Here is a 27188-nt window from a genome sequence, read left to right as displayed (position 1 = left end):
AGAGAGCCGGAAGTTTGTGGGGAGCAGCACGAATGACCACTGCTTTGGCCAAGTGACCTTTGAGCCCATTTCCTCTTCTGCAAAATGGACCCATAACAGTGTTGACCTCACAGCATGCTGCGAGGATCAGATGAGAAAACTTAGGGAACAAACACACATGGTGCAGCATGGCACACTGCAAAACCTAGGTCTTGTTTCAGGTAGTGCCTGGTGAGGTCTGGGCACCTTGGGGATCCAGCGCGTCAAGCTTCCCTCTCTCAGCCTTAAAAAATATGTATTTATTTATTTGAAAGGCAAAGCAACAAAGATATATATATATATATATATATATATATATATATATATAGAGAGAGAGAGAGAGAGAGAGAGAGAGAGAGAGATCCTCCATCTGCTGGTTCACTCTCCAAATGACCACAACAGCCAGGTCTGGGCTGTTGGAGCCAGGAACTCCATCTGGGTCTCCCACATGAGTGACAGGAGCCCCAGTACCTGGGCCATCACCCGCAGCTTTCCCAGGTGTGCTAGCAGGAAGCTGGATGGGAAACAGAGCGGCTGGAACTTGACCTGGCACTCTAATATGGACGGCCCAACCCACTGTACCACAACACCAGCCCCCAAGGTTTCCTCCTGCTTCTGCCAACGCTCACCTTGTCTCCCGAGCCTCCAGTTTTCTGAGTTTCCAACAGAGGCTGGCAAACTTTCTACAAATCTGCCTTCTCCCACCCTGGGGCTCTGGCACTGACCTTTGGGGGCAGGCAAGTCTCATCACCGTCCCTTCCCCGGCCCACAGCCCCATTCACACTCATCTCTGAGACTTCATTATGACAAATCCACCCTCTGTCTGGCTCATTGAACAAGGACAGATGATCCCAGAGAAGCTACCCTTTTTTTTTTTTTTTTTAGATTTATTTATTTATTTGAGAGGCAGAGTTACAGACAGAGGGAGAGAAAGAGAGAAAGCTCTTCCATCTGTACTGGTTCACTCCCCAAATGGCTGCAACAGCCGGAGCTGGGTCGATTCAAAGCCAGGAGCCACGAGCTTCATCTGGGTCTCCAACGTGGGTCCAGGGCCCCAAGCACTTGGGCCATCTTCTACTGCAGAGAGCTGGATCAGAAGTGGAGCAGCCAGGACTCGAACCAGCACCCATATTGGATGCTGGCACCAGAGATGGAGGCTTTACCCGCTACACTACAGTGCCGGCCCCCAGACCTAACTTTTATGAAGACCATTAACCTGCCACAGCCCCCACTTTGAGGTTCAGCCTTTGGGTCCCGTGGAACTGTTGTGGAAACTGTCCTGCCCTCAGAGTACAGGGACTGGGCATTCATCACCGCTTGGTCACTGTGCCACTGTGGACAAGTCCCTTCACCTCCCCTAGGCCTCAGTTTCTTCCCCTGAAAATGAAGGGGCTGGACTAGGTGATCTTAGGAAAACTTCCCAAGTCTGGGATTGGTGACGTTGGCAATTGCTCCCACCTGGTCTGCCTGTGCCCTAGTGCTGTATCAGAAAGCATTGCACAGTCGAGGGAGAGAAGGAGCACATGTTTGAGGTTATACAGAGCATTCATTAAACCTTTGTTAGCATTAGAAACCAAAAACGGGCTTTTTTAAGGCTTACGGGGGTGTGTGCAATCCACAGTCGCTCTTGCCTCCCTTGCTATTTATAACAAACCCTGGTTTCCTCTGCGGCTGTGTCCGCCTCCTCCTGTAACGGGGGAAGTTAGGCCGAGCCTGTGCCTGAGCTGAGATCTCCTGGACCCACATCCCAGTTGGTTCGGAGCTCCTGTTGGCTGCCAAACGGGGTTCTGTCTCTAGGTGGGCACTGGAGAGCAAGACGAGACCATATGCCCACAGGGTGGCTAACACTTGTTCCCCCCTAGAGCCCAGCATAGCTGCTGGGGACAGGGTGGGGGTTAGGACTGGAGGCCTGGACCTCCATTTCCCGCCTCTAGAATGGTAGGTCCAGGTTCTGGTAGTTTTTGGAAATATCAATGCCCAGTGTCCCACTTGAGGAAGATGAAATGGACTCCGGCCTCTGGAGACATTCCTAGCGCCTCTGGAGACATTCCTAGGGCCTATGGAGGCATTCCTAGGACCTATGGAGGCATTCCTAGGACCTCTGGAGACATTCCTAGGGCCTTGGTCCCTTCCTGTAGGGTTGCTGGAGCTGCGACTGCGTGAGAGCGCGGAGCCAGATGCCTTCCCTGAGCCGGGCTGGAGTATTTTACTACAGTAGCGTGGGAGCGCCCTGCCTGGGAGAGGGCCCCTCCCCCAGGTTCCATCTGCTCCGACGCCCACAGCTCCCGTCAGGAGGAATGACGGCGGCCCCAAGACGCCCGGGAAGGGCCTCAGAGCCAGGCAGAGCTGGTTTCAAACTCCAGGGCAGTGAGGGAACTCGGGGCCAACTCAGGGCATGAGTGCGTGTGTGCGTGTGTGCGTGCGTGCGTGTGTGTGTTTGCATGTTTCTGACAGGTGGAGGGTGCAGAAAACTTGCATTTAAGCAGCCGATCCTGAGAAACCTCAGCGGTTGCCAAGCAGAGAAGGAAGGAGCAGCCAGGAGGAGGTGGGAGGGAGGGGGTGGGAACAAACCAGGGAGGAGGAAGCAGGGGCTGTGTGGGAGCTGGACAGAGCCCCAGAGGGGTAGGAGTCGTCCTAGGCCTCCTCCAACCACCAAGCCCAAATCTCTCCAAGCCGCTGTTTAAGCCTCTTTCCCACCTTGGATCCCGTCTGGCCTTTGTCTACTCACCTCCTCAGGGCTGGGCAGCAGAGCCAAGGTCCCGGTGTAGACACCCAGCCTCCGTGCTGCTCCCTGGGGGTCCAGGAGGGAGTCGCTGAGGTGCTGCAGTCCCGAGGCCCTGACCTCCAGGAGGCCTGGGTTGCTAGCCCCTTGTACTCCGGGCTTCCCCTGGTTTTACATCCTGTGGCCTGGAGGGACCGAGAAGGGGTGGGCAGTGGCTGCACTTCCCAGCAGTGGACCTGTGAGTCAGAAGGGACCTCGTGTGAGCGGGAAATCAGAGTTGGCCCCAGAGAAGGCCAGGGGACTCCAAGCGGGCAAGGCAGCAGCTCTGCAGGGTCACGGTGGTGGGCTGAGCAGGGGCTCCCCGTACCTGGAGGAAAACCCCAGGGCCAGCCCGGCGCTGCTGCAGCCAGACTCCTCCTCGGAGGTGAGTCTGGAACCAGCGCGCGAGTTCACATCCTGACAAGACTCCGTTTCTTCATCTCCAAACCGAAAGAGAAAGACAGCTGCTCTTAGCTCACAAGGCGATGAGGACGAGCAAGGACGCGCATGCGCAGCAAGGACAGTCTTGGTGTAGGTGGCCCACAGGTGTTACTCCACTTCCCCTCTTACACTGGCTCCAAGACCAGGAGGGAGTGCCCGAGACCTGACCGGACACCTAACGGGCTCCTGCTCTGGGAGAGCGACCCCCTGTCCACCAGAGAGCTTCCTGTGGGTCCCGATGCTGGTGAAAGACACAGGAGACCCCCGTGACTTCCCACCTTTCCTTGGGGGCTGCCGCGGTAGTCTCCTGTTGGCCAGGAGGATGAGAGGAGTGCGTCGATTCGACCTTGACATCATCTTTGTTTTCTGGGCTACTGGGTGGAGCAGTTATGGGGGAGGGGCGGAAGGTGGCATCGCAGGTGCAGCCTCAGACCCTCACCCACGCACTCGTCACATGTCTGAGAAGGTTGCATCATCTGAGGATGATGCAAGAGGCTTGGAGGAGACTCCCCCTCCCCCAAGGATCTCCCTCTGCATCTGGAGTCGCAGCTGGACCTTTGTCAGGGGAGGGGGCAGGGGAGGGTAGGGCAGCTGGTGAGGGGCCCTGTGAATGGCCCCAATGTTGGGGGCTGGGGGGCAGGGAGGAGCGGAGGCGACTGGGAGGCCGGGTCTCCTCCGCCACTGCCCGGTCCTTTTATCCGCTCCTGCGGGCAGCTCCTCCTCCCCTTCGCGGCCCACTTACCCAGGTGCCGGAGCTGAGTGCCCGCTTTGTTCCCTCCTACCCCCGGGGCGGTTCGGGCCTCCCACACTGACCCCCGGCCCCCGCCGTCCCAAGGGGCAGCGTGAGAGCCGGCCCGTGGGGGGTCGTCTGTGGGTCATAAAGGTCACAGCAGCCCGGAAGCCACCGTGGGATGCGCTCGGAGATACCGCGGGAGGAGGCGGGGTTTTTTAGGTATTCGCCTGCAGGAATCGCCGTCAGAGCAGGTTGCCGGGTTTACAGGAATAAACGCAGAAGGAAGCCTCCCTAGCTTCCAAGCATAAACCGCTAGTCGCTGTGGGCTGCTTTGAAGGGCAGCGCCCTGCCCGGTGCCCGGGGCTGCGACCTATGCGTAGCCACCGCCTCGCCGCGTGACCTTGGGTGGTTCCCCAATTCGCGTCCCAGTTTCCTCATCCGAGGGTCCAAGGCCCTGGCTCCCCGCCCCGCCCCCCGCCCAACCTCCAGTCCCGCCCGCCCCCACCCCCTGCCACCGGGTGGCCGCGAGCCAGGAGGGCCCTTTAAAGGAGCTAACCCCGCCCCCTCTGCTCGTGCGGGCCTCGGATTGGTGGCCCCTGGAGGGCGGGCCCGTCCAGCAGCCCCGCCCCCTGTGTTCGCGCCGCGGCGGGAGGCGCGGCCCGGCCGAGCTGCGCGCGCGGGAGCCGCGCGGTGTGAGGAGCGCGGGGCGCGCTGCCGGCTGTCAGCGAGCGCCGCGCCGCCGCCCATGGCGCGAGGGGGCGCGCGGGTCCCGTCGCGGGGGGCCGGGCGCGGGTGAGCCCCCCGCCGCCGCCGCCGCCGCCGCGAGCATGTCGCCGGCCGCCGCTGCCCGCCGCCGCCTCGGGCCTCGGCCCCCGGACCCCCGCCCCTGAGCCGCGCCGGACCAGCACCGAGGACCATGGCCGGCCAGGGGGACTGCTGCGTCAAGGTGGCCGTCAGGTGGGCAGGAGCGCGCCGAGGGGCTCGGGCTTTGTCTCGCGGGGGCGCGCCGCGGCCGGCTGGAGAGGGGGCTTTGTTCGCGTGGCGATTTCGGGCCCCTCCTGGGAGCCCTCGATGATCGGAAAATCGAATAAACAAGGAAATCCGGTATTTCACACCCAGCCCTGGCCCGGCCGGGCGGCCGTGTGCTTCCGCTCCGCCTCCCGCGAGGCCGCCGGCTCATCACGGGTCCCTGAGGGGAAACTGCTCCCCTCGGCCCCTGGCCGGCCTGTCCGGCGCCCGGGGCCCCACGAGCTCCGCAGAGGGAGGTCGGGGCGGGGGCCTCGGTCTTCCGCGGGCGCCGTCCCCGGAGCAGCCGGCGGGGTCTCGGGCAGGGGGCTCGGAAGAGGTGCGCCGAGGTGCACCCGAGGGCGCCGTCCTCAGGCACCATCGTGGCGAGGCGCCCAGGGACCGCGTGGACCGACCGCGCTGGAAGGGACGCCTTGACAGAAATCGGCGAGGGTGGGCTGGGGGGGTGGGTTCTGCAGGCAGGGGCGCGCCGGGGTGCAGGGGCAGGAAATACTCCAAGTTGAGCCATGTGTGTTCTTTGTGCTGGATCCAGAGGCTCTGCTTTTGTTTGGGGTTTCTCTCTGGGAGGGGTGTGTCCTCCGGAGTGTGCCCGCCCGGGGCTGGTCCCCATGGCAGGGATGTGGAAGGGACCCTCCGGCTCTGCCCCAGCCCTATGTGATGAGGGGGTGTGGGGGTGGGTGGCGGGCTGGGGTGTGTTTCTGAGACCTGTCCCTAGATCCCCTGAATCTGGGGTGACCCAGATTCCAAGGGTCCTGGGAAGTTGCCTCCAGCGATGGCAATCATGGAAACGCTTCCTGTTCCTGCCCCAGGGCAGATGCCCCCGCCCCACCCCCCAGTCACCTGGCCACCCCTCTGCAGCCCCAGGAGTGGGGAGTGGAGCTGACCCCTGATCACAGGGTGCAGGAGGGCGATGGAGGCTCACCCCTGCACTTACACCCCAGGCTGCTGCACAGCGTCACTGGGGCGACAGCTTCCTGGCCCTCAACAGCCTGGGAGACAAAGAGGAGCCCGCAGGTGCCTGGTGTGCTGGCCGGGGCGGGGCCAGGCTGCTGCCTGGGCTGACACTGCAGCAGGAGCCTGCGGATGGGGGTGGGAGTGGGAATGTAAATATGGCATCTGCGGCAGATCGGGAGTGCCATAAAAGGGAAATGAAGCTGTAGCCCCAACCCAGCGAGAGACAGGGCTGAGAAGGAAGGGGCTTGGGGTGCCCTTTAGAGGGGCTTTCCTTGAGAACCCATCTTGCAGGGAAGAGCCAAACAAAAGGCCTTCCCCTCTGCTCAGAGTCTGCAGGCGGGCCCGGGCCCTGGACTTGTGCGGGGACCTCGCGGGCTTGTGCCCTTGGGTAGAGGAGTGAGGAGAACCTTGGCTTTGCTCCCCACTCTCACCAGCTGCTCGGACCCTGTCTGGAGAAGGGACTGGTCTGCTCCGGGGTCCTTCAGCGCAGTGAGGGTCATCTCTACTTCCCACCTGCCGTCTTTGAGTTGCTGATGTGGGGGGGGGGGGTGGATTTCAGCCAGGCTTTCGGGGGCTCTGAAGGCTAGGGCCCCGCCCACTCCTCTCCTCCCACCCCACCACGGGTGCCCAGCCCCAGCACACGCCAGACCTCAATGGGCAGCCGGCCGTGGAAGGCAGACAATGCCTGGACAGAACCCAGTTTCTAATCAGAGCTGAGGATAGGACTGGGCTAGGCCTGGGGCTGGGAGGGGGAGCAGATGGTGGCAGTGATGGGCTCTATGTGTGTTGGGGGGGTGTCGTTCTTGCTTTTGGGTTCCCTGCTACTTCCCAGCCCAGCATCCAGGAATCAGTTGTCTCACCTAAAGGACTGGGAGGCAAGCTGCAGAGGCGTGGAGCAGTTTTGCAAAGGGCTGGGGATTTGGGATTGCCTGGAGAGCACACCCCTGCCCCAGGCTCCGCAGCTCCTGCTGGGGCCAGCCTTGTTCCGGCCTGGTTTCTAACTGAAGTGCTTTATGAATTCCCAGTGCAGTCCAGCTTGGTGGGCAGGGAAGCCAGCAGTGAGGCAGACGTGGTCTGGTGTGTGTGTGTGTGTGTGTGTGGAGACCCCTGGGCTGCTGCACTAGGTGAGAAGTGCCAGGCCCAGGGCTCTTGGCCCTGTCATCTGTCTGGGATGAGGATCAAAGCTGGCCGTCTGCACAGTGCTGCCGGGAAGTCCTGGAAAGCTGGGCGAGGAGACTTCCAGGGCCTGGGGCTTTACAATAGGGGAGAAGGTCTAGGGGTGAGCAGACCCCGAGCATGGCGGGGTCCAGCCCGTCTGCCTCTGAACCCAGGCCAGTCGGCTTTGCCCTGTGATCGCTTTATCCATTAATCCCCTTGTACTGCAAGGCCTCGGAGCTTCCTGGGCTATACCTGGGGGTGGGGGTGGGGCGCAGTGAGACTGAGCTGCAGAAATGGAGGCTGACAAATGGGGGAAGGGGTGGTGGTTAAGAAATGCAAGTTGGCAAAGTTGAAATTGGGGAAGGAAGCCAAGTCACATGGAGAGTTTATTTAAGACCCTTTCAAGCCCCTAGCTCTGAGCCCCCACCATGAGGGGAGCCTTCGCTGTTGCCTAGCCCCCTCCCCCCTTATCTCTGCTGGGTTCTCTAAGCTTCCTTCCTCTAGTCCGCTGAGGAGGAGGTGCCTTGGCCAGCCCCACATCCATCCCCGGCGACTCTGGTTGAGCAGGGGTGGGGAGGGCCGGGGCAGCCCCCGCCAGTGTTAGATCGCACACCTGCCGCGTCCCATCTGGACTCTCCAGCTGCAGTTATTTCCCGAGCTCCAGGCTACTCCAGTCTTGGTCATCAACGGTCTGAATTTTGAATCGGGAGCTGTGCGTAGCTGGGGAGAGACTGAAGAAGACAGAAGCAGCTGCGTAGGGGTGGGCATGACGGGTGCCTGCAGAGTGCAAAGCCAGGCAGCACAATCAGTGCCTGACGTATGGATCTGGGAACCGAGGCCCAGACAGGGCTGTGTGCAGACCTGAGACTCGAGGTGGTTGCCTCCTGCTGCAGAAGTGAGGTTTATGTCATCACAAGGAAGTGTAGTAACCACAGGCCCCGGAAACCACCCTCCATACCCAGGCGGCCTGATCTGTGTTTGAGAGCCTCCAAGTGGAGGTGGGGCGGGGTGGGCCCAGGGCCAGGGAAGTGGTGGAGTTGACCCATGCCTGACACCCATACTGTCACAGCAAAGGGTAGCGCTAGAGCCTGGGCAGCACATCTACTGGCCTGTTTGTTCTTCCGGGCCTCAGTTTTACCCGCCAGAGAATGGTGACACCTGATTTGTTCATTTGCAAGCAGTCGTGGTTTGAGTGAAACAGAAGGTGTCGGTTCTAGGAGAGAGTGAAGTATGAACAGACTGTAGACAGGAGGCCTCGCTTACACGCAGCTCAGCAGTGTCCCTCTGGTTTAAGCTACAGTGAACTGTTCACCGTGAACAAAAATCTGTGTACTTATGTAGAGCAGGAGGCGCGCTGTGTAGGGCAGGGACCGGGCAGCAGCTCAGTGCTCTGATTTATCGAGCCCTTACTCTGTGCCAGGCATCGATCCTGCCAGTAACTGAACTGGGTCCCCTTGTACAGGTGAGCAGACACAGCCAGGAGATGGAGGAGTCTGGACTTGAACTCGGGGCACTGCCTTTGCAAGCACCCACTCCTTATTTTGCTCTGTGCCACCCCCTGGCTCTGTTGCCCGTTTGCTCGATGATGCTTTGGCGTCTTCCAATGCTGGGCCCCGCACAGTGGGGTGCACGCGGGCGGGAAGGCCCCTGAGAGCTGACAGAACCAATTCCGACTGTCCCAGTTCTGTGAGGTCACTCAGCTTGGGACTGCCTACAACTGAATCCAGGCTGTTCCCTTGTCTGGGGGAGCTTCTCCCTCCTCATTCTCCCTCTCTTAGACCCCTGCAGCGGTCCCCTGCATCTGTCTTTCTCCCTGGGTTCCCCTTGCCCCTGTCTAGGGCAGGAAGTTTCGGGGGCAGTCCCATCTCTTGCTGTTCTCAGCCCTCTACCTTACACACAACCCAGTCCCCGGTCAGAGCCCAGTCGTCCTGGATCTCCTAGACAGAGGGAAGCAGTGTCTTCTGTGACCTCCCCCGTGAACAACTCGAGGGGCTGGGACAGGAGCTGGGTTGGGGCCTAGGCCCCAGAGATCTCCCCCTGTATCTGCGAGGCGAGACGGAGAGGCTCTGAGGCCCCCAGGGCGGGCGGCAGCAGCATCCTCTCCCCTGGGTGGCTCCAGCTCCCTCCATCTGTCCGTCTGTCCCCTCTGGCTGGCTGCTCTGAGCTGTGGGAAGGAGTGTCCTGGGTCCCTCTCCCTCTGCCTGCCTGAGTGGACGCCCACTGTGACAGTGGTCTTTTCTCTAGGCTGGGCTGGCCCCCCTGAGGCTGGTGGAGAGTGGCCTGCACGCAGCTGGCAGTGGGGGTGGGGGCAGGGCCAGCTGCCTGTAGCTCTGCATTCCTCAGCAGGGAAGCATCCCCAGGGCCCAGTCCCCACCAGATGCAGATGCCGGCACAGCCCTGGGCTCTGGGCTGAACCCGACTCCACAGTGTCTCCTGTCTCCCGGGAGGTCATGGGAAACCCCTGCCAGATGCCCTGAGATGGGGGTGGGAGAGAGGGAAGCCGGAGCTCCAGCGCTGCCCTGAGCTGGGCTCGCCTTCTTCCCAGGCCCCAGAGACAACTCCGAGGGAGACTCCAGGCTCAGGCGCTCGGTCCTGGCCAGCCGGGGAAGACCAGTTCAGGACACGGACGGGCCCCTGTGCCCAGCTTCTGCCGTCTCTCCCCAGTCTGCTTATCCACCTTCTTCTGCTTGTGCCTGGTTTCAGCCTTTCTGGGGTTGGGATCCGGATGCCCTGTACAACCTCACGGTGCCCCCCGTCCTGCTTCGCCCCACCCCCCAATCCTCGGCATCACTCAGACTTCGGGGTGAACTGGACAAACAAGGATCTAGAACACCTTCTGAGAAGGGAGTGGGGTCAGAATCCCGAACTCCAGGCCCAAACCGCCTGTCCGTTTTCTCGGGGTATCACGGCCCTTCCCCATGCTCTCAGGAATGAGGGCCGATGTAGAGAGGGTTAATAGACCCCTCTGACCAGCCTCCCAGAGCCTCATAAACTCATGCTCTTTGACCCCACATACAAAGCCTTCTTGTTTTGGGGGTTCAGAGCGAGCCTGAGTCTTATCCCTGAGGGCAACCTCAGGAGGACTGGACTGGGGGCCAGGCTGGGAGGCCTGAGGATGGCCACCAGACCCTCTGGCTGTCACAGGGTTCTAGAAGCTCAGCCCCCTGATAGCGCTGGCTCTCCCTGCACTTGACCCCTGCAGCTTTCAGGGCCAGCACCGAAGTTGGATCTTGTCACCCTGACTTGGAGGAGACTGGCCCCCAGGGGAGGGTGCCTTGTCTGGACAAAGTCAGCTCAAAGCCCCCGGGTGTCTGGGAGCCAGACTCCCCTGAGACTAGAGATTTCACTTGCAGCCGCCTTGCCCAGAGCTGGCAGGCTGCCAGGGGGAGGAGGCGGCGAGGATGCTCATTAAGGTGGGGGTGTGGACAGCCTCTCGGCACAGGGGTGGGGGAGCCACTTTCCTCTGGCCGGTTCCCGGCTCTGCTTCTCCAGGCTCTGGCCTCAGCTTCCTTAACTGCAGGCCAGGAAAACGCTTTCCCCGACAGGAAGCCCGTGGCTCTGCGGCAGCTGCTGCTGGGATCAGGCCGGGACTCATGCAGGGTTCATTTTTCACCCGCCGCCCTGTCTTCCACGCTGGCGCAGAGTTGCTCGGTGGTGGCAGCAGGATGGGAAACGGGCTTGGCTCGGATTTCACCTCCACCATTACAAACGGCGGTGTGACCTTGGGTTCCTGACATTTCACACCTTCTGAGCCTCGGTAAAGTGGGGGCCATCCCGGCCCCGCTCCACGGGGTTGTCCCAGCACAGTGTGTGTGTCCACGCACAGAAATGAGCCGAGCACACCACTCCTCAAAAGACCGTCCTTTTCAGAGGAGGCCTGGGGGTGGAGAAGGCACGGAAGGAAGCAGGAGCGAGGCACCAAGGAGGAGTGACTCTTCAGTAAGAAGCTGCGCAGGCTGCCCTCCCAGGGCTTAGCAATCCTGGCAGGCAGGAAGTTCCTTCCGCTAGCTTATCTAGATCCCTCCTGCCGGAACTCAGTTCCCCTTGATTTTGCCCTGTCATCGATGACGATGGGGCCCTGGTGGGTCCTGGCAGGGCGAAGTGGCCCTGTGTGCCAGGCAGACTAGCAGTCCTGGGGCTCCTCTCTGGGTTCCTGGCCCCTGGCCCACCCCCTTGCAGGCATGTGCACTCCCCACCCCCACCAGTCCGTTCCCTCTGTGCCCCTGCTGCCTGTGTCGCCAGCCCAGCATGTCTCTGTGTGGCTGGTACAAGGCGGGGATGTGGTGGAGTCTGGGCAAACTCTGCTTTTTCTTCTGGGGCTTGGGTGCAGCATACCCAGAGACTGACTTCAGGGGTCCTCCCGGGCTGGCCCTCCAGCCTCTGGGGGCTGCTTTTCAGGATTCTGGAGAGGCACTGGGGGTCCTACAGGAGGGAAGAGGGGATGGGTTGTAGTGCACTTGGGCTTCTTCAAAGGGTCCAGCCACAACAGTTGATTTGTCCATCAGAGGGGCGGTGCCAGGCCAGGGCTGTGGTTCTTCTCAAGGCCTGTGAGGTCCTTCTGGGGAGAGGGTGTCCCCCAGTGCAGATGACACACAAGTGGGCAGCTGCTTGCCTCCTGGTTCTCCCAGGCTCTGCCCTGGCAGATGCTAAAGGAAGACTGTTACAAGTATGAGCCATGTGGCCTTGAGCGAGTTGTACATCAGGGGTAAAAACACCCACCTCAGGACTGAGTGATTGGAGTCGGCATTTGGCAGCAGCCAGACACCGTTTGGGACCCTGCATCCCATTTCAGAGTGCCTGGGTTCGAGTCCCGGCTCTGCTTCCTGTTCCAGCTTCCAATAGGTGATGGCTCAAGTACTTGGGTCCCCCAACACTCACATGGGACACCTGGATGGAGTTCCAGGCTCCTGGCTTTGGTCTGGCCCAGCCTTGGCTGTTGTGGTCATTTGAGAAATGAACCAGTGTATGGACCTCCTCTGTCTGTGTGTCTGTCAGTCTCTCTGCCTCTCAAAAACTTTAAAATAAACAAATAAGAATATTTTTTTAAAAAAGAACTGAATGATAATGAAATGACCTAGCAGGTGCACCCTGGGCAACTTCTAGCACGAGCCACCTTGCTCTGTATGGTGGTGGTGGCTGTTGATTGAGGAAGTTTAGTTAATTGGGGTGTGATGGGGTTCCAGGTCTAGTATCAGCAGAGAAAGGCACCAGGAACCAAAGACCATGCGTCATGGCTATAAGAATTTTCTAGAATTCTGGGACAGTTCTTGGTTGTATTTTGATATCATAAACTTTCTTCTCATCAGTGAAAAGTAAGACCCTTCAAGCCTGGGGCTTCTTCCTTTAGGGGCCTCAGAGCAAAGATTTTCGTGGCAGATGGGCAAGGCAGGTTAGTTAGGAACCAAGGGAGGGTCTCAGCCCCCGGGGAGCCAGGTCACTGGGTGGAGCTCCTGGGAGGGCTGATGGGTATTTGTGCGACCTCACCAGGGACAGTTCAGGGTGCAGCCGGGCAGTGGGGCTGGCACGGTGCTGCAGGCACGTGCCGGCTGTGCCCGTTGATACCCTCAGCAAAGGGAGTCTCTCTCCTTGGCAGCCTGTCAACATCCCTCCTGGCTGCCTCCCTCGGCTCCTCTGTCCTCCCCTTCCGGAACCCCATCCTCCTGGCTCCGCAAAGAGCCCAAGAACCGCTGAGCTCAGCGCTTTCCGCAGCCCCAGGCTCAGGGCTTTGTCGCGGGGTCTGGAGGAGGGGGCTCCCCAGCCGCCTGTGGCCTCCCTGGCCCGCACTCAGGCCTGGGGTGGGGGCTGCTTCCCACATCGCGGCAGCCCCTGCTCAATTGTGAACAGAGGAAGCTCGCCGGGCGACCTCTCGCCGGTGCCAGATCCTGCCTCTGAAAGGCTCCCGGGCCCTTTCTCCTTGCCCACAGCTCAGCCTGCGGCTGCCAAGGGACAAATAGGCCAGCTCTGTTCTGGGAGGCTCCGGCCAGGCCGGGGCTTTCTGAGGGGGGCTGCCCCCGGGGTTCTTCCCTGCAGGAGCTGGGGAGGAGTGGGGGAGGTGTGTAGGGGTAGAGCCCGGGGAAGCCGCCCTCTGGTGAGGTTCAGGAAGTCCCTGGGCCTGAATGACACTGCACGTTCAGCCATGGTGGGCAGCTGGGGCCATAGGTTGCCAATTTGATTTTTTAAAAATGTGAAGTCATCCATTATCTTGGTTGCTAAGGTGGGTTCTTTCCTGGCCTCCTTACCTTCTGTGCCGCAGGCGGATGCCTCGCTTGCTCCACCCTCCTCCCAGCTCTGGTCCCAGCTCCTTGGGCCCTGGTTCAGCTGGGAGACCCCAGAGACTGACCCCAGGGAGGGACAGGGATGAGTGGCTCCCTCCCTTCTGTCAAAGGAGGTGGCCTCCTTCCCTTTACGTGGGGCTGGTGGGCCACACCACTTAGCCAGCAGGGCACAGAAGTGACCTCATCCGATGGGGCCGGGGGGCCAGAGTGGGGACAGTTCTTAGAAAGTTAAACCTGGGAAGGGCCCATGTAGGGAGCCCAGCCCGAGGCAGAGGCCTGAGAGCTGCAGGGGGCAGGGGCTAGGAAGTCTCCTCCCTGCAGAGCATGGGTTTGAGTTCAAAGTGGGGTGTGTGTGTGTGTGTGTGTGTGTGTGTGGAGAGGGCGGATTCCCCAGGACCCAGGATGACTGAGGCCTGGGGTGTGTGTGTGCGTGTGTGGGGGGGAGAGGGCGGATTCCCCAGGACCCAGGATGACTGTGCGTGAGTGTGTGTGTGTGTGTGTGTGTATGTGTGTGTGTGTGGAGAGGGCGGATTCCCCAGGACCCAGGATGACTGTGGGTGAGTGTATGTGTGTGTGTGTGTGTATGTGTGTGTGTGTGGAGAGGGCGGATTCCCCAGGACCCAGGATGACTGTGCGTGAGTGTGTGTGTGTGTGTGTGTGTATGTGTGTGTGTGGTGAGGGCGGATTCCCCAGGACCCAGGATGACTGTGCGTGAGTGTGTGTGTGTGCGTGTGTGTGGGGGAGAGGGCGGATTCCCCAGGACCCAGGATGACTGTGTGTGAGTGTGTGTGTGTGTATGTGTGTGTGTGTGGAGAGGGCGGATTCCCCAGGACCCAGGATGACTGTGCGTGAGTGTGTGTGGGGGGGGGGGGGGGGAGAGGGTGGATTCCCCAGGACCCAGGATGACTGTGCGTGAGTGTGTGTGTGTGCGTGTGTGTGGGGGAGAGGGCGGATTCCCCAGGACCCAGGATGACTGTGTGTGTGTGTGTGTGTGTGTGTGTGTGGAGAGGGCGGATTCCCCAGGAGCATGGGTTTGAGTTCAAGGTGGTGTGTGTGTGTGTGTATGTGTGTGCGTGCACACGTGTCCGTGGAGAGGGCGGATTCCCCAGGACCCAGGATGACTGAGGCCTGGCCTGCCCCCAGTGCACTGTGAACTCACGGAGGTGGGCTCTGGGGCATGGACAGGCGCACGGGACCCCTTCCAGAGAGCCTCCCTGGCTCACAAGGCGGTGCCGGGAGTTTCCTTGGCCTTTGGGGATGGCGGGTTCTCCCGATGGGGCAGCTGGCGGCGTGGAGAGTGTGTGTAGTCGCCGAGCAGCAAGTGCTGCCACCTTTGCTGTGTCCACTGTTCTGTGTCCACTGTTCTGTGTTATTCGCCACCTCAGACGGCAGCTGCCTTTCTGGGAACCCCACCTCATAGCATCACGTGGGTGAGCTGAGCTGTGGGGAAGGTGCCCGGGCCGACGTGCACCCGGAAGCGCCTGCGAAATCCTACTTCTCCTTTGCTTCTGCACCTGTTACTCGTTCAGTCCTTCAGCTCACCTGCTCTGGGAGCTGTGACTCATCCAGGGTCTGTGCCCTTTATCTCCCAGCTGGTACCCATTTCTCTGGGTGACGCTGCTCACCCACCTGCACCCTGACACAGGACCCTGGTCTTAAAATGGCCAGCATGAGCTGGATGGCTCTCTCTGGTCACAGAGGACCCGCCCACCCCCGCATCAGGATGTGCTAGGTCAACGTAGGGTCCCAGGCTGAACGTCCAACTAACCCCACAACTCCTGGCCCCGGAACCCTGGGGCCCCTTCCCTGCCCCTCTGTCTACACTGCTCTACTTACTGCTCACTTCCTGGCTTGCAGGCAGGCTCCCAGGGTGGTCCTAGGGCTGGTGGCTGAGGCAGAGGCCACCCCGTCAGTGAAGGGCTCTGACGAGCAGGGCTGCTGCTCCCCCTCCCCTGCCCCACTGTCTCCAGGGATGCTGATTCGATTCCCTCCAATCGCCGGCATTGCCATCTGCCTGCTGTAATTAAATGGTCTTTGAATTGGATCCAGAAATCCCATCACAAGCAGCCCCACGGTGGGGAGGGCGGCTTTGGGAGCCGCTGGTAGTGAGTAGAACTGGAGACTCCACAGCCACCGCCCGGGCCGGAGCCTCAGTTCACCTGGGAGCACCTGGCTGCCAGGGGAGGAAGAGCTGGTCTCAGGTTCCCCAGGCCCTGGGACAGAGCCGGGTCCGAGGCCAGAGCTACTGTGTGCAATGCACACCTCTCCCTCTGAGCTTTCCGCCTGTGCCTGAGACCCCTTCCCCTCTCAGCACCCTGAGCCCTGCTCCTTAGAGCAGCCCAGGACTGTCCAAGCGTCGGCGGCACAGTCCTGGCTGAATTCACACTGGCTCTTTGCTGTCTGTGTGCCTGCACCTTCCCAGTCCCCTCCACTGTACACGGGGGTGGTGGGGCTTAGCTCACAGCACTGTCACGAGGACGGCGGCTTAATGAATGCCTGTTAGCGCTTAGTCACCTTATGTGTCTGTGCTGCTATTAGTGGTCAGGGCAGGGGTCAAGGAGGAGCCTTGTTGGCTCTGAGGTTTGACCAGGAGTCAAGGTTCCGGTCTGCAGGTGCAGAGGATGAGCGGGATCCAGCTGCCCCCTTCCCAGTTGAGCACCACTGCCAGTGGGAGACCTTGGCCCAGCGCAGCTGCATCAGTGGTTACCTCCTTGGGTTCTCAGGCTCAGCTGAGCACCTTACCTGCCTGCAGCTGTGAGTGAGCCAGCCCTGGGGGCAGGGCCAGCTGGGCTGTGTGGCGCCCTGGACCCTGGATAGGTGCTGGCGCTCTAGGTCTTCTTGATTAAATGCTGGCTTAGGGAGAGGGAGTCAGACAAGCAAGCCCATTGTGAGTGTGCAGCCGGGTCTGCCTTGTGTGAGCCTGGCCCACCCCTCTTACTGTAGGGTGTTTGGGGGTGCTTTCTGCCAACCCCCACATGCATGCTCAGGCAGTCCTGCTTGGTTGCCATGGGGACCTCGTCATGGTGATGGCTGCTTGGAAGAGCGGGGAAGGGGTAGTAGAAGGAGGCGGTTGTGTCCATGGCTGGCATCCTGCTAAGCCCTGATGCCACTTTCCTTCTCTGTGGGGGAGCTTCTGGGATTGGGGGTGGAGGCCCGCACTGTGGCTGGCCTGGCGTCCCTCCCAGAGGTGCCTGCCCTTCTCAGGGAACCTCTGCCTTGACCTTGTGCCTGGTCTGGCCCCTCAGCTCCTGAGAAAGTCTGCCAAACTCTGGCTTCTGGGCAGGGGGCTCCTCGCTGCAGGACCCTCGAGGCCCCTGGGGGCCTGGGGAGAGCTTAGCTGTGGCTCCGGGTATATGATCCGGAGCTGTGGAGAGTGGCCACTCCTGTCTCTGTTCCCCACCCTCGCCCTGAGCTCCATTTCCGCACAAGTGGATAAGCTGTCTTCTCTCTCATGCACAGTCCTGGATTTGGCTTCATCCCTTTCTGTTACACAACCTCAGGCTGGTCTGTTACACTCTCACAGCCCGAGTCCTCGTCTATGAAATCGGGCACATGGTGAGCCCCTCACAGACGCGTAGTGAATTCACTTGCAGAAAGTGTGTGCAACACGGCTCCGGTACGTGTCACAGCTGCTTTCCCAGTGAGGTTGACTTTGTCATCATTGGCTTCCCAAGGCTGTCCCCAGGGTCCCTGGCCTGCCTTCCCCCCTGCTCGGCAGCTAGGGGAGCAGGGAGACCTGCAGCAGTGCCCCCGGCACCCGCAGCTGGGCCTGACTCTGGGCTCTGTGTTCTGGGCAGGATCCGGCCCCAGCTGTCGAAGGAGAAGATTGAGGGCTGTCACATCTGTACCTCCGTCACCCCGGGGGAGCCCCAGGTCCTGCTGGGGAAGGACAAGGCCTTCACCTATGACTTTGTCTTCGACCTGGACACCTGGCAGGAGCAGATCTATTCGACCTGTGTGAGAAGGCTCATCGAGGGCTGCTTCGAGGGCTACAATGCCACAGTGCTGGCCTACGGGCAGGTCAGTCCCCCGCACCCTCGCCAGCGTCCATTCCAGCCTTGGTCTCCCCGTGCCCTGTCTGATGGGGAGACAGCCCCACCTCCACAGCCGAGCAGCTGTCCACTGAGGGCACTGCCGTGCCTGTTAGCAGAGGGAGGGCTGCCAGTCAGAGATCTCCATGGGGCATAGCTTTGGGACCAAGAAAGGGGCAGGTTTGGCGCTCAGGGCTTACTGGTGCCCCCCTTCCATCTCTGCCCACGCAGACAGGAGCCGGGAAGACGTACACTATGGGCACCGGCTTCGACGTGGCGACATCGGAGGAGGAGCAGGGCATCATTCCGAGGGCCATCGCGCACCTCTTCGGGGGCATTGCTGAACGCAAGCGGCGGGCGCAGGAGCAGGGCGTGCCTGGCCCTGAATTCAAAGTCAGCGCTCAGTTCCTGGAGGTACAGCGGGCAGGAGGGAGCCTCGGGGACCGCAGGCCGTGGGCCGGGCCTCCCCCCGCTGTGGTAGAGAGGGCCTGGGGAGCCACCGGGGCATCTCCAGGTGATGGGCGCCCCACTGCTGGAAGCTGCCGGGTGAGGGCTGGAGGAGGCCGTGCTGGGACGCCGCCCTGGGTTTCTGGATCCGATGGGGCTTGTGTTGCTGACCTGTGAGTCTCTTCAAACCTTGACTGATTCTTAGCAGCCACGTGGCCATGAGTGAGTCCTTTCGCTCTCCTGGCTGATAGCTGTTGCCTCGGGGGTGTGACCGTGCCTTGGGCGCGTGTGCCTGACTCACGGTGGGGACCCTGCTTCCCACCCTTCTGGCCTTCACTGGGTCCCTCCTAGCAGCCTGCCCTGTCCTTTCCTGCCTGGGGCCCTTCCCAGCCCTTAGTCTTTGAGCCCAGGGCAGCAGGGGCTCCGGAAGGCGCCCTCTCGGCATCGGGCCTTGCCTGTCTTTGTGGGAGCAGGCGGACATCTCTGGACTCTTTGGCCTCTGGGCCTGTCTGATCCCCAGCTCAGTAACCCCAGAGGCAGGGGCTGGCATCCGCAGGGGGCCTCTCCAGAGGCTTTTCAGGCAGGTGGGCAGCTCTGTGTCTCAGGAGAACCTGACTTGACCAAGCTGCTTCGCTAGGACACAGCTCCAAGGGCTGCTCCAGATCTCAGCGTCTAAAACCCCTTCCCAAGGACTCTAGCAACCCTGGTGCTCTGACTGTACCCAGCTAGCTCTCAGCTGCAGGGATGCCACCTCCCCCCTTCAAGCGTCCCATGCCCCACCCTTGCCCTAGGTGGGCCCTGCTGGCACACAGAGCAGCTGTGTTCCCCGTGGGGATCCTGGAGTCGTGACCTGGGAGTGTTTCTTTGTCCTTCTGGGCTTTTGCTTCTGGTGCACACTGCCTGGCTCAGTTCTCTCGTAAGCTTTCCTCTCACTTCTCTCTGTTTTCTTCCCTCCTCCATCCTGTTGCTGTGGGGATCCCCAAAGAACAGGCTGATTCCTAGCATATCCCTGCCAAAGGGTGGGCCACGAGGGGGTAAATGACGAGACGCCTGTCCCTACGCAGGCACCCCTTGGTCCCTTCTGTTTCCTCTTCCCCTTCCTGTGAGGTATTTCTGTCCCTGTAAGCTCGTCAAAGCCTCGGACGTCTGGGAGCTGCAGTCTCCCACCTCATCCCGCGCTGCCTCTATCCTTTTCCCACTCCACAGCCCAGCTCTCTGCCCATTGAATAGCCAGCCCCTTAGCAGGTGGAACTGTCCCAGCCAGTGCTTCCAAATGCAGGAAGCTCCGTGGGCTTAGGCCCCATGAAATGTGACTGCCCCTGGCCAGGCCACCTCTGCACTGGTCTCTGCAGGAGGCTGGGACACAATGGCCTGCTCTCCAGGCCCCAGTACTGTCCCAACCACAGGGCGAGGTGTGGACACATTCACCTACCACTGGGAGCTTCTGTTGGCCTCCACCCTCAGGGACATGGGGATCAGGGCATGGCTCCTCTGGTCTCCACCAAGCTCTGCCTCCACGCTCCCACATCTGGAATCATGGCCCCATCTCCTCTTTCCCGGGGCAGTTACCCCATAGGCTCTGCCCAAGTCCCGGTCCTGTCTTCCTCATCTTCCTCACCACTGGATCTGTCCCTGTGAGGTCCTCAGCTGCCGGCTGGGACCAAGAGCTGCCGGAAGCTGGTTCCTTGGAGAGCTGAGGAGCACTGTGTGCAGCCCCAGGGCTGGCCTGCCTGGACCCAGCTCCCTCCCTACCCTGTCCGGGAGAAAGATCGTGGAACTCAGAACCCACTGGGACGAGGGCTGGGGGCCTCTGGAGCCTCAGTTTCCACATCTGTGAGATGGTTTACAAGTGTGAGAAAGCCCCGTGCTGCGTGCCCTCGGAGCCCAGCAGCTGTCCCCCCCCCCTTCTTGCCACAGCTCTACAATGAGGAGATCCTCGACCTGTTTGACAGCGCCCGGGACCCTGACGCCCGCCACCGCCGCTCCAACATCAAGATCCACGAGGACGCCAACGGCGGCATCTACACCACAGGTGTCACTTCCCGCCTCATCAACTCCCAGGAGGAGGTGAGCCTCCGCTGGAGGGTCAGGGCGGGCGCAGGGCGCAGGGAGTCCAGGAAGGGTGAAGTCCTGAGCCCTCACTTCTGCCTTCATCCCCAGCTGATCCAGTGCCTGAAACAGGGCGCCCTGTCACGCACCACGGCCAGCACCCAGATGAACGTGCAGAGCTCCCGCTCCCACGCCATCTTCACCATCCACCTGTGCCAGATGCGTGTGTGCACCCAGCCGGACCTGGTGAGGAGCCCCTGGGGGCCGTGCGTGCACAGCCAGCCAACCAGAGCCCAGGCTCGCTTCTGCCACGTGTTGATTGTTTTTATCCTTGAGCCTCCTTATTTCATCTCAAGGATGGGGATCTGACACCTCTGTCATTGGGTTGTGAGCAGTCAGTGAGAATTCGGCATGTGTCACTACCGTGGACGTGGCCAGGGGTGTGACCATGCCAGGGAGGGGGGCACGGGGCAAGCTGGCCCTGACTGCCAGACAGCACCCCCGGGGCAGGGGCCACGGGCAGGGAGGCAGTGAGGTGGGCTGTGGGCTGGCAGTCAGACGTCTGCTTCCGCTGCAGGGGACGGAGGCCGGGCCTGGGCTTGCTGAGGGCGCAGCTCCTGCGAGCGAGTACGAGACCCTCACTGCCAAGTTTCACTTTGTGGATCTGGCTGGCTCGGAGCGCCTGAAGCGGACGGGAGCCACGGGCGAGCGGGCCAAGGAGGGCATCTCCATCAACTGTGGCCTGGTGCGTACACGACGGACCCCAGCCCCAGGAGCAGCCCAGCTCGGGCTCCGACCCTGTGACCCCATGGCTCAGGCCCTCCTTGGGCCTCTTGCTAGCCTCTGGCCAAAGCACCCAGGGTCACTCCTGTTAGCTCGTTGGCCCTTCAGCCTCCGGCGTCACCCCTGCATCCCGTGTCCCAGTGTCACCAGCTCACATGTGTCTGTGAACTCGCCCAGCGAGCCTGAGAGCTGCTGGGGCCAGGAAGCAGGCGTGGGCATCTGGGGGACTGTCTGTCCTCTCCCACCCCTGCCCCACGCATGTGACTCCTGAGTGCCAGGGTCTGTCTCCCGCAGCTGGCCTTGGGCAATGTGATCAGCGCCCTGGGCGACCAGAGCAAGAAGGTGGTGCACGTGCCCTACAGGGACTCCAAGCTCACGCGGCTCCTGCAGGACTCACTGGGGGGCAACAGGTATCTGGACAGCACCCAGGGGAGGGGCAGGGGAGGCGGGGCTCCTGGAGGGCACTGGTGTGAGAGGACTCACTGGGCGGCAACAGGTATCTGGACAGCACCCAGGGGAGGGGCAGGGGAGGCGGGGCTCCTGGAGGGCACTGGTGTGAGTGCTCGGTGCCCAGCGGCGGAGGAGCCTTGAAGGGCCCCACGGTCGTCGGCCAATTGTGCCAGACTCAGTTTCCCTACCTGCACAACAGGGAGTCATACAGCCCAAATGAGATAAAAGATGAAAAGTGCTGGAAAGTGCAGGGGCTGTGACTCAGCCTTATCACCAAGCAGGAGACTGGCAGTTGTGCGTCGCCCCCTCCCCAGCCTTGGTAGCTGCCTTCACTGGGGTTACCCAGTGTTGCTCCCCTTGGCCGGGTGGTCCCAGTCGCCACATCCCAGGTTCTGCCCTCCTAAATGCCCAGGTCCTTCAGGCATGAAGGCAGGGGGTATGGGGTGAGCAGAACCCCTGCTCCAAATTAGTGCTTCCCTCGTCCTCACGCTGGCCTTGCTGCACCCCCAGCCAGACCATCATGATCGCCTGCGTGAGCCCCTCGGACCGGGACTTCATGGAGACCCTGAACACACTCAAATACGCCAACCGGGCCCGCAACATCAAGAACAAGGTGGTGGTGAACCAGGACAAGACCAGCCAGCAGATTAGTGCGCTGCGGGCCGAGATCGCGCGTCTGCAGATGGAGCTGATGGAGTACAAGGCGGTGAGCGCACCCCGCGCGCTGTCCAGCCCCTCCCCCCCCTCCCCTGAGCCAGCGAGTCCGGCACAGCCTGAGCCCTCATGGTTCTAGAATACTAAGTGCAGAGAGAAGACTACCTCACCCCCGCTGCCTGGACGTCATGCTTAGGGCTGAAGCCATCTGGGGTACTTTCGTGTCCACTGAACACACTGGGCTGAAACAAGACAGGGCTGCTAGGCTGTGGTACAGAGGGGACTCTGGGAGAAGTCCCGTGTGCTGCGGGGGCAGAGGAGAGAACTGGCCCTACTCATGCAGACGGTCAGGGTGGGCCTCATGGAGGAGGGGGCCTTTTATATCAGCAAAAGGAGGTGGAGGTGAGGCAGGCCTTTTTGGGTGGAGAACATGCTGCGCACAGAGGCATGGCAACAATGGATGCTTTGGGAGAAGCGTCTGATTCCACGTGATCGGGGGGAAGTCGCCAGCTGTGGCCATGGCCTGCACTTAGCACCAGACAGGTTCTGGTTTGGCTTACGTCCTTCTTACAGTAATGCAGCTAAACTGCCAGCCTTTCTTCTTTGTGTTAACATTTATTTGAAGGGCGCAGTGACAGAGAGAGGGAAAGACAGAGACAGATTCTCCATCTGCTGCTCTAACCCCCAAACGCCCACAACAGCCAGGATGGACCAGGCTGAAGCCAGGAGCCAGGAACTCCATCTGGTCTCCCACGTGGGTGGCAGGGCCCAGACACCTGGGCCATCATCTGCCGCCTCCCAGGTGCATTAGCGGGAAGCTGGATTGGAAGCAGAGCAGCTCCAGTGGGATGCAGGTATCCTAACCTGCTGTGCCCCAGCAGCCTTTCTGGAAGCCAGGAGTTTCGGTTTTTCTGGGAAAATGTGAAGATCTAACAGTGGGTAGCACTAAGTTGGCTGGAGTGAGGGTGGCTGCTCCCCTGAGACGGAGTCTGCGGCTGTTAGCTCCAGACTCCCCTACTTCCCGTCGTCTTACCCAGAGTGACTAACTCATCTATGCCAACTTCCTGGCCCAGGTAAGGTTTTGACCCTAAGATTAGCATTTACGAAGATCTGAAAATGAGTAGTGGGAAGAGAGGCCAAGGTGGGGTTGTGGGAGGCTGTGAGTGGCTGACGTCAGAGGGAGCTACGTGAGGTCATTGAGCATGGAGAGGATGGAGCTGTGTTTTTGGAACCCCGGGGCAGGGGAGGCCAGCAGTGCAGAGGGCGGGGCCTCGTGGCCCCAGGCCTCCCGGGCACGCTGGTGCCAGCCCGTCCACGTTTGCCCCTCCCCCAGGGCAAGCGCGTGATTGGGGAGGACGGCGCCGAGGGCTACAGCGACCTGTTCCGGGAGAACGCCATGCTGCAGAAGGAGAACGGGGCGCTGCGGCTGCGCGTGAAGGCCATGCAGGAGGCCATCGACGCCATCAACAACCGCGTCACCCATCTGATGAGCCAGGAGGCCAACCTGCTCTTGGCCAAGGCCGGTGAGTCGGATGTGTAGCCCAGCCCAGCCCGTCACTGAGCTGGGACCCTCCCTCCCCATCCCCGCCCCAGGATGTTGAGCGGTCAAGCCAGTCCGTCCAAGCAGCAAGCATCTCATGTATGCGTTTTTTTTTTTCAATTGATTTAAGAACATTTTAAAAATTATCTGTTCGAGGGCCAGTTGTGACGCAGTGGGTAAAGCTGCTGCCTGCAATGCCGGTTCATATCTTGGCTGCTCCACTTTCAATCCAGCACCCTACTGGTGGCCTGCAAAAGCAATGGAAAATGCCACTAGTGGTTGAGGCCCTGTACCCCAGGGTAAAGCTCCTGGCTTGGGCCTGGCCCAGTGCTGGCTGCGGCGGCCATCTGGGGAGTGAACTAGGGGATGGAAGATCTCTCTCTCTCTCCTCTCTCTGTAACTCTGATTTTCAAAATAAGTAAATCTTAAAAATAAAAATTAAAATCATTTTTTCAAGAAACAGAGAGAGAGAGAAAGAGAGAGCCAGCGAGCACGTTCATCCATTGGTTCACCCCCCAAATGCCGGTAACTGCTAATGCTAGGGCTGCAAGCTGGGAGCAAAACTCCAGCCTCCCAAGTGGGTGGCAAGGACCCCACTACTTGAGCCATCCCTGCAGCTGCCTGGGGTCTACACTGTCAGGAAGCTGGAGTCAGGAGCCAGAGCTGGGTATCAAACCCAGGCACTCTGGTTAGGCCTCATCTTGCTGTTAGGCTAAATGCCTGGCCCTTAGAACATCTTTGTGTCTCGTGTGTGACACAAGTGGTGCATGAACGGCACATGTCCTCTTGTTAAACCTGCCAGAGGCACATCATGTATGAAGTGAAGGCTGGAGTCCCTCTCCCCAGCTCTGCCCGCCTCTCCTCTGCTTCTCGGAGGCCCTCACAGGCAGCTTGGCGCCTGTTTCCAGCACTTCTCTCAGTGCGTTTGTGTCAAGTATGAAGGATGTGTGTGTTGGGGGGGGGGGGGTGTGTGTGTGCTACTCCTTCTGTGTTTGGCCTCAGCTCAGGGCACTTCCAAAGAAAATGGGATTAAAATGTAACTTTATTTTGCTGTAAAAATCTTTAAACATTTGTACATAGTTTTTTCCTAATATGCATTTTCCACTAAGCTTTTTTTTTAATTTATTTTATTTATTTATTTGAGAGGTAGAGTTATAGGCAGAGAGCGTGAGAGACAGAGAGAGGTCTTCCATCTGCTGGTTCAGTCCCCAGATGACCACAACGGCTGGAGCTGGGCTGATCCAAAGCCGGGAAATGGGAGCTTCCTCCAGGTCTCCCAAGTGGCTGCAGCAACCCAAGCACTTGAGCCATCTCCCACTGCTTTCCAAGGCCATAAACAGCAAGCCGTATTGGAAGAGGAGTAGCCGGGACACAAACTGGCGCTCATGTGGGCTGCTGGTGCCACAGGCAGAGGCTGAGCCCACTACGCCACAGCGCCAGCCTCTCCACTAAGTTTTTAAAGATATTTTTATTTATTTGAAGTATTTATTAAGTATTTTTTAAGATTTATTTATTTATTTGAAAGTCAAAGTTACACAAAGAGAGGAGAGGCAGAGAGAGAGGTCTTCCATCCAATGGTTCACTCCCCAATTGGCTGCAGTGGCCAGAGCCGCACCTATCTCAAAGCCAGGAGCCAGAAGCCCCCTCCAGGTCTCTCACATGGGTGCAGCGGCCCAAGGACTTGGGCCATTTTCCACTGCTTTCCCAGGCCATAGCAGAGAGTTAGATCGGAAGTGGAGCAGGAGGGACTCGAACCTGTGCCCATATGGGATGCCGGCACTGTGGGCGGTGGCTTCACCCACCACCTCACAGCGTTGGCCCCTTAATTTATTTTTAATTGAAAACCCTTTCTGACTTATTCCCAGCTCCTAACTTTAGCCTGGCCCAGCCCCCGCTGTTGTGGGCATTTGGGGAGTAAAACAGCAGATGGAGGTATCTCTTTCTCTCTCTTCTCTTTCTCTGTATCTCTGCCTTCCAATTAAAAAATAAATAAATAAACTAAACTACTGCGTGGTGTTCTGTGAGTGACCATGATGACGATTTTGCCATCATTGCTCTCTCCAGTGGACGGCTGGGTGATTAGGTCGTTTCCACTTCCCTTCTGTTGCCAGGCGTTTGTGTGCACCTGTGCACCTATGCCCTGGGTGCCGATTCCTTTCTGGAAGAGGCCTGCGCGCTTGCCCTACTGGAGGTGCAGGCCAAGGGCACCAGGTTGGGCCGGAGCTGAAGGCCCTGCTGTTATTTGTCTTGTTTATCGCTCCCTCCTTTTGCCCTCCCACCCCCAGGTGACGGCAACGAGGCCATTGGCGCTCTGATCCAGAACTACATCCGGGAGATTGAGGAGCTGCGGTGAGTGAGCCCCCACCCGCGTGGCCGTCCGGGAGCCCTCGGCCAGGGCAGGCCAAGAGCAATGCCAGCTCACCTGTCCCCCCTCCCCGCCCTGCCGCACAGGACAAAGCTCCTGGAGAGTGAGGCCATGAACGAGTCCCTCCGCCGCAGCCTCTCCCGGGCCTCCGCCCGGAGCCCCTACTCCCTAGGAGCATCCCCGGCCGGCCCAGGCTTCAGCAGCCCGGCCAGCTCCATGGAGGACGCCTCCGAGGTGATCCGCAGGGCCAAGCAGGACCTGGAGCGGCTGAAGAAGAAGGAGGTCAGGCAGCGCAGGAAGAGGTGAGTGCGGTGCCGCCTCCTCCCCCGGCCGGGGCTCCACCAGGTGTAACCCCCTGGGCCCGGCTGCAGCCCCGGGGCCTCCCCCCAGCAGTGCTTGGGAAGCCAGGGAGCAAATTTGCTCAGCCCTGGGCAGAGACCCCGCCCTTCCCCAGTGCTGTGCCCCTCTCCTAGGAGAGGAAGGGTAGAGTCAGCAAGGGTGATTCTGGCCCCGGGCCTGGGGCGGGGCAGCCAGTGGTTCTGCAGAGCAGGGTCCAGCCCTCATCCTGCCCTGTGCTCAGGGCTAATCTGCCCTCCTCTTCACCCCCTAAGCAGCCCAGAGAAGGAAGCCTTCAAAAAGAGGGCAAAACTCCAACAGGAAAACAGTGAGGAGACTGACGAGAATGAGGCCGAGGAGGTGAGGACCGCCGACCCCTCTCCACACGCTCACCCACCAAGTCCCCGCTGGGCTCCGGCGCCCCGTGGGGTGGAGGCGGGGTGGATCTGCATTTGGTTGGTCCTTGGGCTTCCTGGCATCATGGATTGGTTGCCACGGTGCTATCCGTCCCAAGTGGATGATGCAAGGAGGAAGGGTTACCCCAAAGGACCCTGCCCAGGCTCCCAGGGAGGTGGGATCGTCTGGGGGAGGTGGCAGAGGGGCCTGCTGCCACCTCTGCCCTCCTGACACACGGGAGCCTTGGGCTGGACCGGCCTCTGCTCCCAGGCCCCTTGCCCCAAGGCCAGGCCCAGCCCTGATGCTTCTTGGTGCGCAGGAGGAGGAAGAGCGAGACGAGAGTGGCTGTGAGGAAGAGGACGGGCGCGAGGATGAAGACGAGGACTCGGGCAGTGAGGAAAGCCTGGTGGATTCGGACTCAGACCCCGAGGAGAAGGGTGTGTGGGCCCAGCTGGGCGCGGGGAGAGGAGAGGCTACAGCCAGCGTGGGCCCCGGGGAAGGCCAGATGCCCCAGGGCTGGGTCAGGCCCTGCCTGAGTTCACAGAGAGAGTGGGTGCCCGGGGGCCCGAGGGCTCGGCCCTGAAACGGGTGACAAGGACAAAGCCCAACAGCAGTGACAGTTGTAACGGTGACTAGCACAGTGCACCCCTTAAATAAGTGCCAGGCGCTGGGCTCAGCCCCACCCCTGCCCCAGCCGGGTTCTTTCTGTGCCCACTGCTGCCCTGGGCCATGTGTTAGCATCTTCTCCGGAGCAAGCTCAGTTTGGTCCAC

At 60.5% G+C, this 27188-nt stretch overlaps 1 protein-coding gene and 1 long non-coding RNA gene across 11 annotated transcripts in view; one reads left to right on the top strand and one right to left on the bottom strand.

Moving 5' to 3' along the window:
- Positions 1–884: 884 nt before the first annotated feature.
- On the bottom strand, positions 885–4446 carry LOC103351051 (uncharacterized). Of its 3 annotated transcripts, none has more exons than XR_011381254.1 (4): positions 3963–4446; positions 3108–3461; positions 2747–2976; positions 885–1105 (listed from the first exon to the last, which is right to left on the bottom strand). It is a non-coding gene; the product is annotated as an uncharacterized lncRNA (long non-coding RNA). The 3 variants fall into 3 exon arrangements; XR_007909851.2 differs by having other exon boundaries at positions 3108–3219; positions 3499–4443; XR_518843.4 differs by having other exon boundaries at positions 3108–4441.
- Positions 4447–4672: 226 nt separating this feature from the next.
- Positions 4673–27188, top strand: part of KIF21B (kinesin family member 21B) — a 47012-nt gene continuing 24496 nt past the window's right edge. For 3 of the 8 annotated variants that reach the window (XR_011381251.1, XR_011381250.1, XM_070054926.1), the window contains exons 1-13: positions 4675–4910; positions 17164–17386; positions 17629–17811; positions 19762–19911; positions 20005–20139; positions 20471–20638; positions 20971–21086; positions 21637–21832; positions 23114–23303; positions 25606–25669; positions 25772–25987; positions 26297–26381; positions 26737–26854. Coding sequence is in view for 4 of the 8 variants with exons in the window: in XM_070054926.1 (XP_069911027.1) it covers positions 4870–4910; positions 17164–17386; positions 17629–17811; positions 19762–19911; positions 20005–20139; positions 20471–20638; positions 20971–21086; positions 21637–21832; positions 23114–23303; positions 25606–25669; positions 25772–25987; positions 26297–26381; positions 26737–26854 (1885 nt within the window). In the remaining 4 variants the exon portion in view is untranslated. Of the gene's footprint in view, positions 4911–17163; positions 17387–17628; positions 17812–19761; positions 19912–20004; positions 20140–20470; positions 20639–20970; positions 21087–21636; positions 21833–23113; positions 23304–25605; positions 25670–25771; positions 25988–26296; positions 26382–26736; positions 26855–27188 lie in introns of all 8 variants that reach the window. The other 5 variants (XR_011381252.1, XR_011381253.1, XM_070054925.1 and 2 more) reach the window with 5 other exon arrangements.

The sequence above is a fragment of the Oryctolagus cuniculus genome, chromosome 13 (assembly GCF_964237555.1).
Source record: "Oryctolagus cuniculus chromosome 13, mOryCun1.1, whole genome shotgun sequence".
NCBI classification, from domain to species: Eukaryota; Metazoa; Chordata; class Mammalia; order Lagomorpha; family Leporidae; genus Oryctolagus; species Oryctolagus cuniculus.
Note: the sequence above shows the minus strand (reverse complement) of the source record. Positions and strands in the feature narration are given on the sequence as shown.